Here is a 20,227-nt window from a genome sequence, read left to right on the forward strand (position 1 = left end):
TCTAGCCATGTTTCGTTTAGAAGACAGCTGCAGTGCTACAGTCCTAACCCTTCCTAACTTTAATTTTATGAGCGTCTGCAGGACTGTTAGGAGAGGTGGAGGTGTAGCTGATCTATTTAAAGATGTCTATCAATGCAAGCAAGTGTCATTTGGTCAGTACTTGTCTTTTGAATATGTAGGAATTGTGTTGAAAGGTGCTTCACGCATTCTGTTTATCATTATCTACAGGCCTCCAAAATACTCTCTAGCCTTTGTTGAAGAAGTCACAGAAATGTTATCAATGACTTCCTCAGAGTTTGACTGTTTTGCTATTGAAGCGGATTTTAATATTCACACAGAATGCAGAAAACAAAACTACAAAAGAAATGATAATTGTTTAAAACACTTTAAAATTGATTCAGCATGTGCATGGACCCACACACACAATAAGGGACATAATCTAGATTTAATCATCAGTAGAGGTCTAAACATTTCATCCATTGTTATTAAGGATGTAGCATCTGATCACTTCTATATTTTCTTTGAAATACTGAACTCTGCTACCACTGTATCTAGATCTGTCCCTGTCAGAAAGAGATGCATTAACAAGAACACTAGTGTCCTAGTGTGCAAGGAAAAAACTGAAGTCAATGCATTTTGAAACAAAGTTGAAGTTCTTAGGGTGTATGCACACCTTGACTCTAGAGGTCTAACAACTAAAAATCAGTCAGGAATCAGGACAGACCTTAGTTTCATTAGTCATGTCAAAGCAGTAACTAAATCAGCATATGATCATCTAATTTGTTTCCAGGCATGACTTGGAGAAACTTGTTCATGCCTTTATCACCAGCAGGGTGGACTATTGTAATGGGCTCCTCACCGGCCTTCCCAAAAAGACCATTAGACAGCTGCAGCTCATCCAGAACGCTGCTGCCAGGATTCTGACTAGAACCAGAAAATCTGACCATATCACACCAGTCCTCAGGTCCTTACACTGGCTTCCAGTTACATTTAGGATTGATTTTAAAGTACTTTTACTTGTTTATAAATCACTCAGTGACCTAGGACCGAAATATATTGCAGATATGTTCACTGAATATAAGCCTAACAGACCACTCAGATCATTAGGATCGAGTCAGTTAGAAATACCAAGGGTTCACACAAAACAAGGGGAGTCTGCTTTTAGTTATGCCGCCCGCAGTTGGAATAAGCTTCCAGATGAGATCACATGTGCTAAAACATCAGCCACTTTTAACTTATTTTTACAGCCGTATTTAACTTAAATTAATTTTCAATCAATTTTTAAATACTTTTCAAAGTTTTTTTATGATTATTTTACTTTATTTCATGTAAAGCACTTTGAATTACCATTGTATATGAAATGTGCTATATAAATAAATAAACTTGCCTTGCTTTTAGCGGACAAGACATTGGCCCAACCAATGGAATTTTGAATGGACTCATTTTTACAAGTCTCGTTCAAGTTTGGTGACACTAGTGGAAGAGAAAGTACACACTTTACTTTGAATATCAGATCTCTGGTGCCTGAGTTGACAGAATGACCCTTTAAGCTGCCAAATCTGAACTTGCCCTTGAAAAAAAGACCATCCCCCATTTCACCCCTTTGAACTCAATGACAGCCAGCGATTACTTTGAGCTTTTAGTGTAATTGGCTTGTTTCTGCAGGTTTGGGTGAAGAATTTAACCCAGTTGATGTGAGGAACAATCATATCACATGCTGTCTCACTGTAGAGCAAGTACACTCAAAACTGCCAATATAAACCCCAAAGTTCACGAGCATCTGTTAAAATCGATAAGGGTTGCATGACCTCGTCATAGATAGGAAAAGATGATTAGGGAAGGACAACTTCCAAACCTTGTCAAAGTCTCATTTTACAAAAGATATAACACACAAAAGCCTAAGCAGATGGCCTGACTTGGAGATTAAGATCAAATTATGGAGTCTTTAACAAAGACCCCCTTTAAAAGAAAAACCTCAGTCTTTAAGGAGGACCTATTTTAAAAAGACCTTAATCCAAGCCTCTCATCAGAGATGAGAATTAGTTTTAGGCCTAAACATACACTACTACGCAAGAGTGTCTAGTCCTGCTTCTGGAGGGCTAATGTCCAATTCAGTTTAGCTCCAACTTGTCAACATACTTGCCTGTAAGTTTCTAAATCTGTATATCAAAGTGCCCTTTCACCTTCATTTACCATTTCCTACATAACTCTACAAATATAGTGCAATGAATGAGTGAAAAGCAGTGAGTGATTTCACATTAAGTCCACCAGAAGTGGTGCAAAACACCTTCATCTTCTAGCTAGATGAGGAAATTAATTTGGTGCGGTGCTCACTGCATTTGGGAATTCTAGTGGCTAGCCGTTGAGTGTACATCGGTCGTACCACTGACGTGCATTATGGGATTGAATGAGTGCATTTGATAATGTACACTATGGCAGCGGTTCTCAATTCCAGTCCTCGCGACCCCCTGCTCTGCACATTTTGTATGTCTCTTATCGCTTCAGATGTTTGTTGTATTCAAACGTAAGTGCCCTGTGAAGTGGACATCACAGGATATTCCCCCATGATTCCAGTTCGAAGCAAATGTAGTGCACAAAGTGCATTGAATTGTGCGAGATGTGAATTGAAATTGTATTTATTAATGGAGTTATATGATGTCACACTTGTCTGTGTGCAAAGACATTGCGCAGTACAAATCTGTGAATGAATGTTCCGAAGTGAAGTGGACTTCAACAGATTTCCCCTGCTCAGTGAGTAGGGAGCAATGAACACTGTGTAGAGACCATGTCAATTGGAACACAGTTCATGCTTGGATCTCACTTCTGACAAGCTGATTATCTGAATCAGGTGTGTTAAAGACAGATATACAAAATGTGCAGAGCAGGGGCTCGCGAGGACTGGAATTGAGAACCGCTACACTATGGTATTAGACAACGACAAATGGCTGTCACCTCAAATAGTGTATTATGTAAATGTATAGGGGGTGATATACACAGCCTAGTATTCCGGAAGACAATGGTTAGTTGCATCTGGTATATTTAGTTAGGATTAGAGCAAAACTGTGCAGGACAGTTGCCATCCAGGAGCAGGATTGGACTATGCAATGGACTATGCACCCCTGGACTATGCAATCTGTACGTGCATCAACTTATTTAAAAGAAATTGTGATGTTCTGAAATGTGTTACATGTATAAAGTTCATTATACAACCAAGTACGCATTACGTTCCCTGGGTATTAAACACAGACAACCTTTTGTGCTGCTAATGCAATGCCATACCACTTAACCACAGGAACATTGCATTGCATTCTAAACATTGCTGCAAAGGGTAATCTTCAGTTTCCCAGGTCATCCAAATGCAAAATCGAGCATGCATGAGCAAAGATGGCTGATTTCAAATTGCATCGGCGGTCCTGCGCCAGCTGAGAGACTGTAATTGAGATTGATGAAAATGTTAACGCATAGCTTACTTCAATTATTACCTTTATACCTTTAAGCTACAAGCCTGGTTCTTCCAATATTTCTGAAAATGATAAAACAAGCACAGACTTGACTAAAACGTACCCAAAACTTGACAGCAGTTTGAGCACAGATGCTCTGGGCCATTTCGCTACTTCCCCTGCCTGACTGCTGTGTTTACTGTGGTGATGAGGTGAACAGTTTGAGCTGTTAACAGGACCGGTTATGGCCCATTGTACCAGGACGTCGAAATGCACGAGCCCAGGAGGCCAGTAAACCCAGAACCATCTAAGAGATCTGCTTCTCAAGCATGACAGGAAAAGCAGCTGCCCTGGAATGAGCTCAGGGCCTGGCTTCAGATCAGAGGAGCATTGACCCTGACATCACTGTAACACTGCTTAGACTAAAACATATGAACATGAAAAGGTCCAAGACTGAAGGAGTGCTTGCATACCAGAGCAAATGAACAGAATAGGCCCAGAAGCAAAGAAGAGATCAATTTAAAAACATGAGGAGAACAATCTATGAACCTGTAGGTGAAAGAATCAAAAAGATCCCAAAAAACTTTGGAGAAAAAAAAACTTACAAAAAAAATTTATTTGAACTTCTCCTTATCGCAGGGGAGAGAGTACAGAATAAGTAGAATGAGTGAAAAGTGTTTTGCTATAGTCATTTTCATTAAAGTGAGTTTAAAGTTTTAAGATCAGGCCATTATGTTTTTCAGAGGGTGAATGTGCGTCTGCTATGTTTTGATTTGGCGGTCTGGTCAGGCGGCTGGCTGCCCTCTAGAGACAGATGATCATTAGCTGGAGCAGGACAGGACAGTGTGCCACCCCTCCCCCGAGATGGCTGGACATCACCTCTCAGAGGTCGAGTAGATAGAGCATACTGTGTTTATGCACACCTTCTCTGCAAAATCACTTCTGCAAACATGACACCACTGGGGGACCTTCACATAAGTATTGAAAAAAAAGCTGCATGTCTTTCCAACCCTGTGCATGCATTTATTCAACTTTTTTCACAACTTTGTGCATGGTCGACCAGGAAGTCTAGGAATCAACTAGATGGTGACTTTTTAAACAGTAAGCTTTTTAAACTCACATGTGTGGACTGAGCTCGTAGAAGTTCCTGTTGCGATACTCCTCCACCTTTTCTGCGGTGTAGATTGGCAGGGACTTGTAAGGGTTCATGGAGATCACCACACTGCCAATGTATGTCTGTGGAGGACAGTGAAAGAAGCAATGAACCACCGATCAACACACAGGAAAACACATGAAATGAGAAGAGACAACATAACCGTATAGTACTATATTCAGTCTACAGCAGTGGTCCCTTCTCAATCCTGGTCCTGAAAAAACCCAACACTGTACATTTTATATGTCTCCCTAAACAAACACACCTGATTGAACCTGATTGTGTGTCAGATAAGAGTAGGGCTGATCCGAATACTATTTTTTGAGCTTTGAAGCTTCGATAGTAATCAACACAGAATATTCGAAGCTTCGGAGGGAGGGGCTGAACATATTCTTCTCTCTAATAAAAGCAGGAATCTCTGTGTCTTGTCAAGTTGCATTTTTATTATGTCGAGAACCGTTCATCCAGTCGATTTCACGCATGGCGGGAACAGTTTGTAATCATGCCACATCATACCAGGCTCACAAAGAAATACAACTGTATTCGTAACTGACAGTCCTTGGAAATGTTTGGCCCGATAGTAAAATAAAAGTGGCTATATTCAAGCGCAAATGAAGACATTTTTGCCGGGGATGCCAGGTGTAAAAAAATTTTTTTTAAATCAAATGCCAACCCACCGAACGAATATTCTAATAATTAAATATTCTAGTCCAACCCTAGGTAAGAGAGACATCAAAAATGTGCAGTGCAGGTTGTTCTCCAGGACCAGGGTTGGGAACAACTGGTCTACAGTACTAAGCATACAAACAAATTCTGGTACCCAAGTGTTGTCACCGCAGACTGTATATGCATTACAGAGCCAGTCACACAATGAAAATAATGGCACGTTCCTATCATGAAAATGATGGTAATTGTGAAATTTCACTTGGTACTGGTATCATGACATCCCTAAAGGAGACTGAACTGCATTCATCCTTGTCAAATCTAGTTCATGATCCCCTGCTGTGAGGCACAGACATCAAGCACATTCTCTGCCTCATTCTTTTGTTGGAACATGGTGGCAGCAGTACAGGGGAGTAGAGCTACAATATGCCTCTGTCTGCACAATCCAGATGGGAATTCCTGGGTATTGTTCAGACAGGCAGGGGGCCCGCAAGCAACCGAACAAGTGAACACAAACAAAAATGTTTGGAATCCCAAGAAGCATCAACAACACAGGGTGGTCAAAAGTGGCCAGCGAGGGCAGCGGTGTCTAAAGTAGTCCATTTCGGATGACTCAAGCAAACACACTGAATAATTTATTCCAGCATCTCTTGCTTTTCAAATCTTTCTGCCACCAATTTTCAACCTATGACATTAAAAGCTAATCTAGCTCAGTGTCTCAGGGACTTCAGAACAATAACTAATTCTTGCAGTCGTCTACTACAGTTCATAAACTTCCCTTAGAAGTAGAAAACAAATGTAAACAGAGGAAATGAAAATGAAAATAAGAGAAAAAATATCAATGAAAGTACAGACATGTACATTTTTAATTTTAAATTTAATCACAAAAGCTTTTCGAACCAATGGCTTAATTCTTCTTTCACACAAACAGAAGAGACCTGGTATTTGTTCATTCAATGAAGAATATGACCAAATCCTCCCATTCCCAGATGGACTTAAATACTGTTCACAATGGTGACATCTGGGGCACTAGAAATGTGATGGCTATGGGTGCATTAGAGCAGGACTAGGGCTATGTAAATAATTCAATTGGCCCTTAAATGCATCTAAATGAGAGCTGGTGGACCTACATTTTGGATGAATGGGCAACCGTTGATCAATAAAAAGCATCAATGAAAGAGTGAGCTACACAATCACATCGGTTCCTTACTACTAAATGTGCAAATACACACAAATAAAACATTTGTTCTTTCGTGCAGCCAATAACACGGAGCAAAGTTTAAAGATAGCGATAAATACAAGGACTTTTGTTTCATAATTCTACAGCTCTGATTGCCTGCTGTATCTAAAAAGCGGAACCCTTTATAACTATTTGTGACAGAGCATTGATAAGATAAGCAGATCATTATCTGTGATATTCATTGTGAAGTTGGTGAAATGTAAGAGACTTGATGGACTGTGATGTAAGCTTCTTGGCATTTAAAGAGATGATACTGAGGGTGGAGACGTTCCTAGAATATTCTCCATTAACCGCTTTTAAAATATAAGCTTGAAAGTATTCTTCTTCAGCAGTATGTCCCCACTTTCATGTCATTCCAAACTTATTTTGTTATGTTGAACACAAAAGGAGAGGTTCTTTTCCATACAACAAGTGACCAATTGGGAAATATTAGGGTTGTATTGACAACTTGATGCTATTTTGTCCTTTTAGGAGCTCAGTGAACCGTCACAAGGGCAAGTCTGCTTTTGGCAGAAAACATATGAGTGAGTATTTATTTATTTATTATTTAACGCCATGCCAGCCATGTGAGTGAGTAAATAACGATAGACTTATAATTTATGGTTAGTGTGACTATAACTTACTAACGATAAAGATAATTAACCAGTTTGCTCAAAGTGCAAAGAACATAAATATACTGTGGTCTAGATAAATTTGCTCTTGTCAGCACTGTTCTGTGCAGTTTGGGGATTCACATTAAATACAAGGTTAGAGTTTCTATTACAAACTTGCAGCTACTGGACATCGAGGGCTGTGTGTAGTTAAACTCTTAATTACACACTTCCAACCTGTTTGTGACTAACTACATGGTTTTAGTCTTTTATTACTGGTCAGATTACAGCTTTGCAGAATGTACATAAACATTTTTAAGGGTGCATTTTAATGGTGCCACATAAAATGTAAATCGGCCATTAGAATGGGAATTTAAACCTTGATATTTCCTGATACTGAATGCAAATTGTAAATCTGAACATGCTAGAGCTTTTTGTCAATTTCAGCAGTGAAAAAAAAGAAAAAGAAAATTGTTTAATGAAAATTAAGCTTATTTTTAAGTAGTAAAGGCGCTGTCCCAGCGAAATTTCAGAAACAAAAAAGTCTGTTATATTGTCAAGAGTGTAGTGATGTATGAAGCACAGATCACACACAAGTCACTTTCCAACAGTAGTGTGATTAAACTGTGTTGCAAACATAACTGACTGTTTTCACACAGGTTTCCTGAACACTCATCCTGTATGCTATTGGCTGAACATCAGATTTTACTGTGTCTGACTAACAAAACAATATTTTAATTGTGCAACTGTGCTTGTTCATGCTCCAAGAAAGGTAGAAAATCTTCAATTCTCCTTACACTTTTGGAATGATTATTACACAGCTATTTGCACATCAACTGGACCCATTTCAAAGGCTGGTTTGGTATGCAACATCTTTCAAAACTGAGCCCAAATGAATGAGAAAGACATGAGGAACAGGGACAGAACAATGAGAATGCTATGATTTACACTAGTGCTTCTCGCTACACTCCCATTTAGCATTTAGTGGGAACACACTCAGACTAAACTTAGACACTCTTGATGTGATGTGACTGTCTGGAGTAGTGAAAGCCTAGAATAAGACGACTACCAAGAAAAGGAAAGAGCAACTGTTGCATGATGTTCTCAGCAGAAGTATAAGCATTACTTACATAGATCTCGTTGTGATCGAATCGCTTCTTTAGATTCTCAATGAAGGTGTCTTCTGATAGGGGCTCAATAAGGACCATATCGCCCACCCCTATCATATTGTCGAGAAGTGATGTCTTCACCTCCATTTTGGACAACACCCCCTACAGAGAAAGTAAGACAAATCACATATCACAAAGTTCTGTAGGCATTGACTTAGATGTACAATGTACTTATTGTGTACATACATGTTTTTACATTGTACTTATATTTAAAAAAAAAAAAACTACATGTAATTACATCTGTATTTAATTTCTGTAATTACATTTATAATTACACTGTTGACCCATACTTTACACCTTAACCCACCCTTAAACTTACCCATACCTCCAACCCTCTCCCTAACCTTACCCCTATCCCACCTCAATAGCAGCAAAAGTGTTTTACAATACAATATGAACACAATAAGTACATAGTACATTTTATGTAAGTACATAGTAGTTAAGGCCACCTAATATAAAGTGGGACCCAAACTATATATAAAATGTCATTCATACTCAACTATTTAAAGGTTTAATTTAAGCAAACCCATCACTTAATTGTGACTGAACAGTTAACATCTAAACAGTAAATCTATTTTTCCCTTTCTGTGGTCACTAATGTGGACTAATGTGGACACTAATCCAGATGCCAGTTGCATTCAGGGCCTTAATATGAAGCTTTACTGGGTCCCTAAACCCCCTATGCAACGTTCAAACAAATGAGCAATGGCAAAGTGTAGTGCTCAGCATAAAGCTCTTCCAATAACAGCCCACATGTTCACTCCTAGCTCACCCGGCGTAGAAACAAAGCACCCAGCATCGCCATTTGTAGACAAAATACAAACATGGCCAATGAAACAAGTCCTAAATAAGGAGTAGACAGCATAGCACATTGTGGTTTGTTGATAGCATAAACATGTGTCATTTGTGTGCATGACAAAAAAAAAGTTGAATGTAAATGAAGGATTAAGAGGTGAAAGCTAATGGCAGATCGTGGACTAATAAGGTTACCTTGATGTGTGTCTGCCTCAAGGACCTCAGATTGCTGCTGCGCAGTTTGATAAACCTAATCTTCATCTTACCTGCAGTTTAGGGCAGGGTTACTCATCAACTTTCAATTTCTATGCAAAGTCTACACTGAATATCTCTCATTGAATACCAGTTGCTCTGGAAGGGCAAGTTATTAGCCAATAAACATTCTCCTCACAGAAAACCAGTTTTAAACATCTGATCGGGTTTTTGTTTTCTCTAATTCAGGATTACCAGACTTTCTGGTAAAGGTTTGGTTTCACACAGACAGATTTCTATCAAGTAAACTGGTTTAAGAATGGCAAAGGCTTAATTTATTCAAAAGCATGGTTCTCTGCATGTGATGTTATTATTAATAATAATAACTAAATTAAATGCTTAGATTTAAACTTTTCAGCTCTGATGTCAAAAATTAAGGAGCCCATTAAAAAAAATAAAAAATTTAATCCACTAGCACACTCAAATGTTGAAAATGTTTATTTAGCAGTTGTGCGTATCAAATATTTACAATAGAGTTATCATCTTGCACCCAAAGGATTATACAAATGTTGTCCGAATAAATGCCCCCTCTAGAATGAGAATGTCCCTCCCCTACTGCCAACAACTACCAATAGAGAGTAGCAAATTGTGGTTCACAGCTCACCTACTAACCATTTAAAAAATGGATAAGCACTTTGATTTGTGACATACCTGTTCCAGTCTCAAAAGAAAATAAATCTATACAGAAATCAAAACTGTCCTTGAGCAAGACACCTAACCCCAGCTACTCCCGGCGAGCTGGATGGCGCCTTGAATGGCTGACACTGCAGTCGGTGTATGAATGAGTGTGTGAATGAGTGAATGTGAGGCAAATTTTAAAGCGCTTTGGATGGCCATGTGGTCTGTTGAAAGCGCTATATAAATGCAGTCCATTTACCATTTTACCATTTACTAACACTAACAATTTAATTAATCTTTTAAAATGTAATCAAATGCACATTTAACAATTTCTTTTATTTTCTGGCAAAATCAAATATGGTACATAAGGTTTACTGTTCAAATTAAAACAGTGTAAAAACTGTACGATATTCCTTAGTTTTAACAACTGTATTATTATTTGTATTATTATTATGATGAGATATCTAAATACAAGTGTTATCTTGTTAGATAAAGAGGTGCTGTATATACTACAGGTTATTCCTTGCTACCACATTATGGCACTGTGGGTTTTATGCACTCTAAACACTTAAATTATCAAAGAGCCACATTTATTTAATTTGTGTTGTTGCCTACGATGCATTCACCTCTATGATTCCGCCTGCTAATAAAATCAAAGTTAACCCAGTCAACTACTTACAACAATGAAGCTCTTTATAAATCGCCTTTTTCTATTTTGCATTATCTTTGTTTTTGAGTAAAAGTGGGGGAAACCCACTTATCTCTGCGTCTAGTTCAATTTGTGTCTTGGCAGCAGCTGTAACCTGGCAGCCGGGGATATGATCAGTTACCTGCGAAACAGGACAGAGGAGAAGACCACAGACTAAAGTTCAGACAAGACATGAAAAAAGCGGTTCCTGTGAGGGGAGAATAATTCCAGAGCTCGCTCTCCCGCTGCACAGCAACTCCTGGCAAAGCCTACAAGTCTCATTGAATACCAGTTGCTCTGGAAGGGCAAGTTATTAGCCAATAAACATTCTCCTCACAGAAAACCAGTTTTAAACATCTGATCGGGTTTTGTTTTCTCTAATTCAGGATTACCAGACTTTCTGGTAAAGGTTTGGTTTCACACAGATTTCTATCAAGTAAACTGGTTTAAGAATGGCAAAGGCTTAATTTATTCAAAAGCATGGTTCTCTGCATGTGATGTTTGCTGAAGCGTTGTTAATGGAGATTTAGATGTTTTATGTTTCACATTTGCCACATGGCACAAGTACAATTTATATTGTGGACTTTAAACAGGAAGACCAGAATAACAGGCCAGGAGGAAACCAGGTGATAAACAGGCACCACCAAATATGTGGCATTTCATCTGCCAGTGATGGGGTTGATCGTCTTTGAACATAACATTTACGACAATAACACATTTTCTAGCAGTAGAAACTCCAGTAATGGGCGGGGGGTTGGGGGGGTGGGGGTTGTAGGAGGAGGGGTATAATATCAATCTACTGATCAAGACAAGGACCACACATCATGGGGGTTTTTTTTTATTCTTTTTGGCCATGTTTATAAAATTTTTTGAATATGCATAATTGATTTAATGACATAAATCACACCTGTAAAACAGACTGGATTCAGGATGAAACCAAAAAAAAAAGATAAAAGGTAAATTAAAAGCTCAGCTTTCAGCTTCTGAATGTCCATAGAAAATTACTAAATATAATTGTACTTGCAATCATATTTCTGCTGATATGAGCATATATTTGAGATTGATTACTTTTTTTTTTTTTACTAATCTACTTTAACATTTTTGTTTCTTGTCTCAGGATGTACAGTAGCTTGTCTGATTTAAGTTTCAGTAGCAAAGTTAGAATAATTTCAATTCAAACTGGCTGCTTTAAATGTTATCACTTCAAAAAAAAATGTAGTGTTTATGTAAATGTCATGTGCCAATGAATGAAAATAAATATTCTTTGTTGTGTTCATTTAGGCACAGTAAGCATACAAACAGGACACGTCTTGATTATTTTAACTACATTATACTTGTATGAACGAACGAATGAATGAATGAATGAATGGCTATTTGTCTCAATGATGGTTCTTCTTCCTTTTGAGCAAATACATAAAACTTAAGATATGTATTGAATATCACCAAGATGACAAATATTGTGATAAACATATTTTTAGCTATACTGCCCCACCCTGCTTCAAACTACTTTCTTTTCTCACTATTGCAAAGGAATTGCTTCTTTAAACAGATGGTCCATGCAGTGTTTCCATATACAGTGCATCAGAGCAGACGTGCTTTCCTGCTCATAATTGGATGCATTTGATGTGCATTAGCAAATAAATGCAACATTGTTGAAGCCAGATTTCAGATTCACCGCACAGAGCTCCTCAACTCTGCACAAATCCATCAGATTAAGCTGCGTAGTATTTTTAGTTGCACGACTGCCCTAAAAATGAAGCCACCATGTGCAGCATCAGCATTAGGGCTGTCAACGAATATTCTAAATTCGAATATGTATTCGAATAGTTTAAAAAAAAAGAATTTCGAAGGTGAAAATTAATATTCGAATAAAAAAAAAAAATGTGGAAAAAAAAGCCTGCGGTAGTAGAGGCGTGGTTGTCTGCTTTGCTAGTGGTCGCGCTAGCGCGCCTGAGGGTTCAGGGACAGGTCACAGCCTCACAGGAGTCGCACTGTCTGGCACAGCATCACTGCTGAAAGTTGACGCGTCTTCATGGAAGATGCCAGCAAGTGCAGAGCCCAACTCGACCGCAGCAGAGAAAGCGAGGTAAAATTGTTGACCCGTGAGATTGTTGAATGCAAGCTATTTAAGATACAGTTAGCATACCATTCGACAACTAGCAACATGAGGTCACATCTCAAAAATGTGCACCCAAATGAGCATGGCATAATGTGTGGAACTCCAGCAGTCACGTCTTGACACTTAACGTTACTTTGCATCGCCCGCCACAAGCACTTTGTCTGCAACACGACAAGAGGCCATAACGGATAAAATAATTTCGTTCATTTTTAAGGACATGAGACCGATCAGTGTCGCGGATGGGGCACGCTTCGGGGAGTTCTGTCAAGCAATGGATCCGAGGTTTGATTATTTATCGTTTCATGTCAAGGAAAAGTTCCATGTTTACCACAGCACAGCTCGCTCGGAGCATTCAATGTCAGTTCTATATGCTGTAAAACTTCAATTAATATTTTAATAATATTTGTTTCAATCACTGAATGAAGCCTGCTATATTTGGGACAACAGTCGCGACCTTAAATTGCTTGCACAAAAATGTGTTTGTTCATTTAAACCATTATGCGCGGAGAACGTGAGGTTGAGAGAGCGTGAGGTCTGCAGTCTAGGCCATTAGTTGATTTCCTTGTTTTTGTGTAGGTAATACGTTGTCATATATGTTTAAACTTAAATAGACTATCTATACAATTAGTTATGTCTCTTTGTATTATTTTTGCCTGTTATTGACGTAATGCGCGTCATTGACAACATGCGCAACCAGATGTTCGAATAGTTCGAATATTCGTGTATTTTTTAGAGGGAATATTCGAACGTCAATTTTGAGCAATTTTGACAGCCCTAATCAACGATTCAGCTCATTTTCAAATCAACCCATGCTCTTTCTCAAGCTAAGAAAATTCTGCAAATGCAGAACCAAAACTTCACATTTAATGTAACAAGTTGACAACAACTGAGCTACCTCAAGTCTGTTGCTCTTATCCTCACTTCTGATTCATGAGAAGCTGCTGGAGGCTTACCGGAATTGTTGTGTTATGGTTGAACTTAAATTCCAATGGCACGATACACTCTAAAACAAAACAAAAAAACACGGACCATGCAAAAGACGGTGGTTCTCAACTCCAGGCCCACTGCTCTGTGCATTTTGTATGTCTTCTCTATTTCACGCACCTGATTCAGATCATCATCTCTTTAGGGAGAGAGCTCCATGAACTGAACAGAGTGGTTGCATCTGAAAGATGAAAAATTATGCCTCCAGAGGATGATTTCCAAGGTAAGAAAGCATCAATGTACATCCGAATCCACAGTCAGCTTGACTTCCTGTCTCTTGAGATTCATTAATCTGATATGCTGCCTTCAAAAATGTATATGTATTCTTTGCTGCCGTTGATATCCCACAGTCCTGTGTGCGTTCCATTCCGTGATGGTTGAGTTAAAAATAAACATGCGCCTGAAAGTTGTGTTAGGTGGTCAGTTTGTGTTTAAATGTATGTTACTGTAGAGTTGCACCAATACCGATACTGGTATCGTATCGGGCCGATACTGAGCTCCTGCACTTGTTAAAATGCCCTGATACCAAATGCCGATACCACACAACATGTGTTAAGTGTCATATTCAGACAAATAAACACAGACCACAGATCAAAGGACAGCTGAATGGAGTTATTAGAGATTAAGGACATCTACGAAGTATACGTATGCAATGAATATAATAATAAAAATTCAGTATTAGTATTACTGTGTGAAATCCGCTAGGCTGTAGTGTACTACTTGTCCCTCTCATTCTGCACCAGTACAAATACGTGCACGTTACACGTTTTGCTTGCTTGAGTGTTTCTGCATTATATGAGTGGATTTAGAATATAAAAATCACAGCACGTTTCAGATAAAAAAATAAAAATAAAAAAAGACTAAGCCACTGCAATGGAGCAGCTCTAATGCTATTAAATTAAAGATGATGACCATACAGCAAAAAATAAAAAATGAACAAAGAAAGTAACAAAAACTTGTCAAATACATTTTAATGGGCATAATTAACTGTGAAAATAACTGAGAGAGATATACAGTCAAACCAAAAATTATTCAGAGCCTAGATAGAATGTTTTTTTAGTTTTTTTTTCTAGTGGATGTTAGTTAATTTATGCAAGTAAGAATAGGAAAATAAAGTGAACTGTGACAAATTATACCCAAAAATTCTTACTCCAAGTAAAAGTTATACAAATTTGGGATCAAAAATTATTCAGACCATGTCTGGGGGAAAAAAAACCCTGAAGTTCAGGTTTGTATGAACCTGAATGAAAGCATGCTCGGAGGACTACAGGCTGCCATTGAGGCTAAGGGATGACTAACTAAGTATAGATAGTTTTGTAAATACTAACAGCTGTCTGAATAATTTTTGATTGATTGTAATCCATTCCATTCCATACTTTTCTATCAAGGTTATTGAACATAAAGCTAAATTTGTCCTGACACAGTTTAACTGAGTTCTTGTCATTTTATTACCATCTTCTAAGCTACAGAAAATAAACTGTGATAATATGAGATGTTGAAGGTGTCTGAATAAATTTTGGTTTGACTATCTATTTAATAAATGAAGTTCACCAACTAACATTATACATACTTTTGGTTTCTGTCCCCAATATTTAAAATAAATGTAAAATATTTACAAATGCAATAAAAATGTCGGTACTCGGTATCGGCAAGTACCAAAAATAAAAGTATCGTATCGGGTGTTAATTTTAGCAAGAAATCAGTATTATAGCAATTAAAAAATTGCTTGGTTATCACCAAAGCTCACTGTATTTTGTTGTAGGAGAATGTTTAGCATAACTCATTAAACCGTTATGCTGCCTCAGAAGCATGTCCGAAACTGCCTTCGTGTGCAAATGCTGCCTGCAAACTCTTTGCATGATAAGGCAACAAGTCAGCAGCCTAAGCTTTCGGACGCAGGCAATGTGTTAGATAAGACACACATGCAAAATGTGCAGAACGGTTTTGTGAACCACTGCCCTAAGACGCCCTTAATCCAGTTTTGTGTAGTATGCCGTCATTGTCATGTGACCTACAGCGTAAGCTGCATTACTTCACTGCCAATAACTGATGGCTTCCTGGGAGAGTAAGTTGTCCACTGGATGCGCACTTTAAACACTCAGCAGAAACAGTAGGTTATCCAGATAATTTTCGCCTATTGTTTTACAAATACTATGAATTTAGACACTCTTCATTATTATTATTATTATTATTATATATTATTTTTTTGCCTACAATATAATTTTCTTCAAAGACATTACAAAACATTTTCAATAAAGAGCTCTAAATTGAACCAACGAGTTCCGAGATGAATCACAACATAAGATTCAAAGCAATAAGTAACTGAAAATTGTGTATAAGACATGACAAAACTTACGAGGCTTGTACTCAAGTTCTTTTAAGTGTTGAGAATTGTGAAATCGAATGGAAAAAGATGGTGGCCTATTAATCTACTCACTTAAGGTCCTTAACTACAATTGTAAAATAGCACATACATTTGAATTTGACTTAATATTTTGAGAGTGCAGGGAGACTCGTAATAATAATTTGATTTGGAAACTGTGCAATGTTGTTATTTTATTTACATCATGGCCAGTTGTAGTGGGCACAAGGACTTTGTGCTAGAGTTCTTTGTGCTCATCTATGAAGAGTTCTCAACAACCAAATGGCCATCATCCCTATGTGTAAAACTAAACACAAAGACCTTGATAAATAGGGGCATTGCTTTAGAGAAAGTGACTCTACTGTACGAAGCCTACGCAACTCAACCCCCTCGAAAAGACAACAATTCTCTTCAGTCTCTCACATCTTTTGATTGCGGTTTGCAAAGCACCTTTCCGGAGATGAGCGCTGTACTTGTAGGTGTTCTGTGGGTGGACTAATACATAAGCTCCAAGTGAGATGAGCAAGGTGCAGAGAAAGTGCATTACATACAGTACTTGTCATTTCTGCAAAGTTTACTGCTACAGAAAAGAAAGCGAGACTTTTTGAACTCTTTGTTTTGTGACAACAGATAAATCTGATTTAGAGAAATATCTGCTGCATCTTAGGAACATTCACTACTCAACATTAAGGGATTTATAGAAGACTACAGTCAGTCAGTACATAAAGTCCACAGTTTCCAGTTACACTGATTAAATACATTACACCAAACCCAATATGAGCAGTTTTCTGGCACTGACTGTTGGCCGTGAGTGGTTTAAATACACCATAAACTTGGTTCACTGAGAGTGTACATTCCACATGCAGCAATATGAGGATCTAACATGACAGGAGACCATTTAGCTTTACACTAACAAATGTGTTTTTACTTTTTGTGTGCTTTACGAGAAAACTAAAAGACTCCTTCCATTTGGTCATCTACCCCATTAATCCTTAAAATAGCACTAACAATTGCTCCAATAAGGAAGTTTCCACAGTACTGGGCTACTTATTAATCAAACCAATAAAATCAAGCTTTTATTGTCCTAGTACAAATCATGTTAGATGAAAGCGAACATAATCACAACAGTTACGCATGTTAAGTCCAAAGGTTTGAAACATAGCTCCAATATTTAACAAGAGGAGAACATAAAGAAAACAGGATAGTTATATTTTCTGAAGAAAACGCAACTGCCTGTTGCTCACTTTCACAATGATGTTCTCTGTTACAGTCACGCAAAAGTAGTATCCAACGTGAATGCAAAAGTTAAGTAATGCGTTTCTTTCCATAAAGTAACTAACGCAATTAGTTATTTTTAATGGGGTAACGCAATACTGTAATGCATTACTTTTAAAAGTTGTCGCTGTGGTTTCTACATGTTCTGAGTAAGTTGCCATACATCTAAAGTGTTCTGAGTGGTTGCCTACTGATCAGCCCACCCACAAGTCCCCATGATATTCTAGTCACTTCCATGCAAGTCTATGGGATATTCTATCCAATTTAGCATTCACCAGGAAAAATGAACAATAAAATCTGATCACTTAGAAAAGTAACAGGACACCTTTTCCTACAATGATTTGATGTATCATGCATCACTCATGTCCTCACCCCAAACTAGGAGGAACGAGTGTCACGTGTCCATGTTTAATAGGTTTCGGGATTGAACAATCATTTCAAAATCATACAAGCAATGTTTGCTGACAGCACGCGCGAGGGACAATGAGCAAAAAAGTGGCTTGATGACACTGGGTTTTGTTAGATCCAACTCAAACTCAGCAGGCTTCAGACTTCTTTGTCTTTGGCACTTAATTTGAAGACCATTAAGATGCTCACCGCCCTGTGTGTGTGTGTGTGTTGCCATCTTCACCATCCATGCAAACACTGTTGCGCTCTTTATCATTCAAGTCTCCGGTTATGCGCACGTTGCTTGGCAATTTAAACCAACATGAAACGTTTTATTAATCGAGGCTCATGTCTCTTTCTTCCTTCACTTTCTTTTTCCGATGGGCTACTTTTACTTCTTGAGCTCATGAAATGAAATGAAAGTTCAATCCTGTTCCCTTAATACATTTCAGCCGCACGCGATCTGCTGTTTGATTTACTTTAGACCCACACATGATTTGTGCAACAATAACTACAAAATAAAAATGTTCAGAAGGTCCCATTTCATATGAAAATAACTACACTCGGGGTCTCTTTCGAATTATTTCACTAAATGAATGAATACGAAGCGAATGGAAGTTCACATCAAACCAGCAACCCAAAAGACTTTCACCCGTGAAGAAAAGACAATGAATGAATGAATGAAAACACCACTTGCCTCAGTTCTTGACTAAAATATCCCTTTTAATCCACTCTTGAAGGCAAATATCCCGCTCTAGATAGACTGAAGAGGTGACTCGCGTGTCCCCTTCCCAGCACTGTTGTCTCTCTCTCTCTCTCTCTCTCTCTCTCTCTCTCTGTGTGTGTGTGTGTGTGTCTCGTGAGCAGTGAGGGGACGCAGAGAGACTGACTGAGATGAACTGCTCCACTCGCACGGAGAGAGGTGACTGGAGACCCGCTGTGATAATCACCTTAATCCCAGATAAACGCCCATCTTCTCCAACCCATTGAACTGAACTGCCTCAATTTAGCAATAAGCATAAAACTAACAGCGATACTGCCACCATGCGTCGTCTTGATGAAGTTACACTACTCGTATTGATTCGGGAGATGGTAGAGTAACTCATTCAACATGCACTACCAGTCAAAATAGCAAATTAAAAGTTTAAACACAACTGCTTTATTAAATAAATACATAAATAAATAAATACATAAATAAATGTAGTTTCTTGTAATGGCCCTTTGTCTGGACATTCACTTCTGGAATCCATAACCAAAATGCAGGGCTGTAGCTGGGGTTAGCAGGTTGAACCAGTGGGCCATGTTTGAAATTGTTTAATTTGTACATTTCATTCTATTTATTTGTGCTATTAACACAATGTGTAATTTTAATGTAAAATGGCACTGCATAGTCTTCACTGTAAAAATTAAATATACAATCAAACCAAAATTTATTCAGACACCTTCAACGTTTCTAACATTATCACAGTTTATTTGCTACAGTTTAGAAAATGGTAATAAAATGTGACAAGGACTAAGAGTTGTCAGAACAAATTTATCTTGATAATGTCATATATCTTTGATAGAAAGGTATGTAATGGATTACAATCAGCCAAAACTTCAGACAACTGTTAGTGTGACAGTATTTACACAACTAACAATACTTTGTTGACCAATTACCAAGCAATGCTTAATTTTGTTCAGTCTGTGATGTGAAAAGGTTGCATTAGCAATCCTGAAAAAAACAAACAAAAAAAAAAACATGGTGAGGTCAAAGCGTCAGAATAAATTTAGTCCCCACTTTATTATTATTATTATTATTATTATTATTATTATTATTAATAATAATAATATTTGTTTTTTGTTTGTTTGTTTTTATCAGTTTCACTAGTAGTCCACTATATGAAGAATGTTTGGGTATAGTATGTCACAGTTCACTTTATTTTGCTATACTCACAATAAATGAATTATAGTGCCCTGCATCTACTAGTAAACAAATAATAAATAAATAAATAAATATCAAAAATTATATCTGGTGACTGAATAATTGTTGGTTTGACTGTGCATTCAGTCAAGAGCAGTGAGTGATTTTCTTTCTTTCAATTTCTTGGATTAACATTACAGCAGCTGGCAGGGGCGGACTGGGACCAAAAAGTGGCCCTGGACTTTCTGGCCCACAGCAGCCCACCACATCAAAACGCAAACGCCCCTGTTTTGATGTAATTTATTTATTTGATATTTAAGTATACTGTTTGGGGATTTTAACCAATAGGGCAACTGATCCTCCATTGAAAAAAAAAAAAAAAGATAACCTGCATGCTGCAGCTGTTCATTTAGCGACTCCTAGTGAGCGATACATGTTCATCACGAGACAAACATTCTCCTAGAACTCACACTTTGCATTCAATTAACAGATGCATGAATATGCGGTAATATAAGTTCGTGATCCGATTCGTGAACAGATTATTCTCTTGAGTAAATCTTTTAAAATAATCATTTATTTTGTTTAACGA

At 37.8% G+C, this 20,227-nt stretch overlaps 1 protein-coding gene across 4 annotated transcripts in view; it reads right to left on the reverse strand.

Moving 5' to 3' along the window:
• The window catches only part of LOC132152697 (unconventional myosin-Ib-like), a 73,801-nt gene extending 55,212 nt beyond the window's left edge, over positions 1 to 18,589 (reverse strand). For all 4 annotated transcript variants that reach the window (XM_059561509.1, XM_059561508.1, XM_059561507.1 and 1 more), the window contains exons 1-3: positions 18,433 to 18,589; positions 8,217 to 8,357; positions 4,561 to 4,676 (exon numbers count right to left, since the gene is read on the reverse strand). In XM_059561509.1, coding sequence (XP_059417492.1) covers positions 4,561 to 4,676; positions 8,217 to 8,342 — 242 coding nt within the window. In that variant the 5' untranslated portion in view covers positions 8,343 to 8,357; positions 18,433 to 18,589. The remainder of the gene's footprint in view (positions 1 to 4,560; positions 4,677 to 8,216; positions 8,358 to 18,432) is intronic.
• Positions 18,590 to 20,227: the final 1,638 nt, after the last annotated feature.

This window comes from Carassius carassius, chromosome 11 (assembly GCF_963082965.1).
Source record: "Carassius carassius chromosome 11, fCarCar2.1, whole genome shotgun sequence".
Lineage (NCBI taxonomy): Eukaryota > Metazoa > Chordata > Actinopteri > Cypriniformes > Cyprinidae > Carassius > Carassius carassius.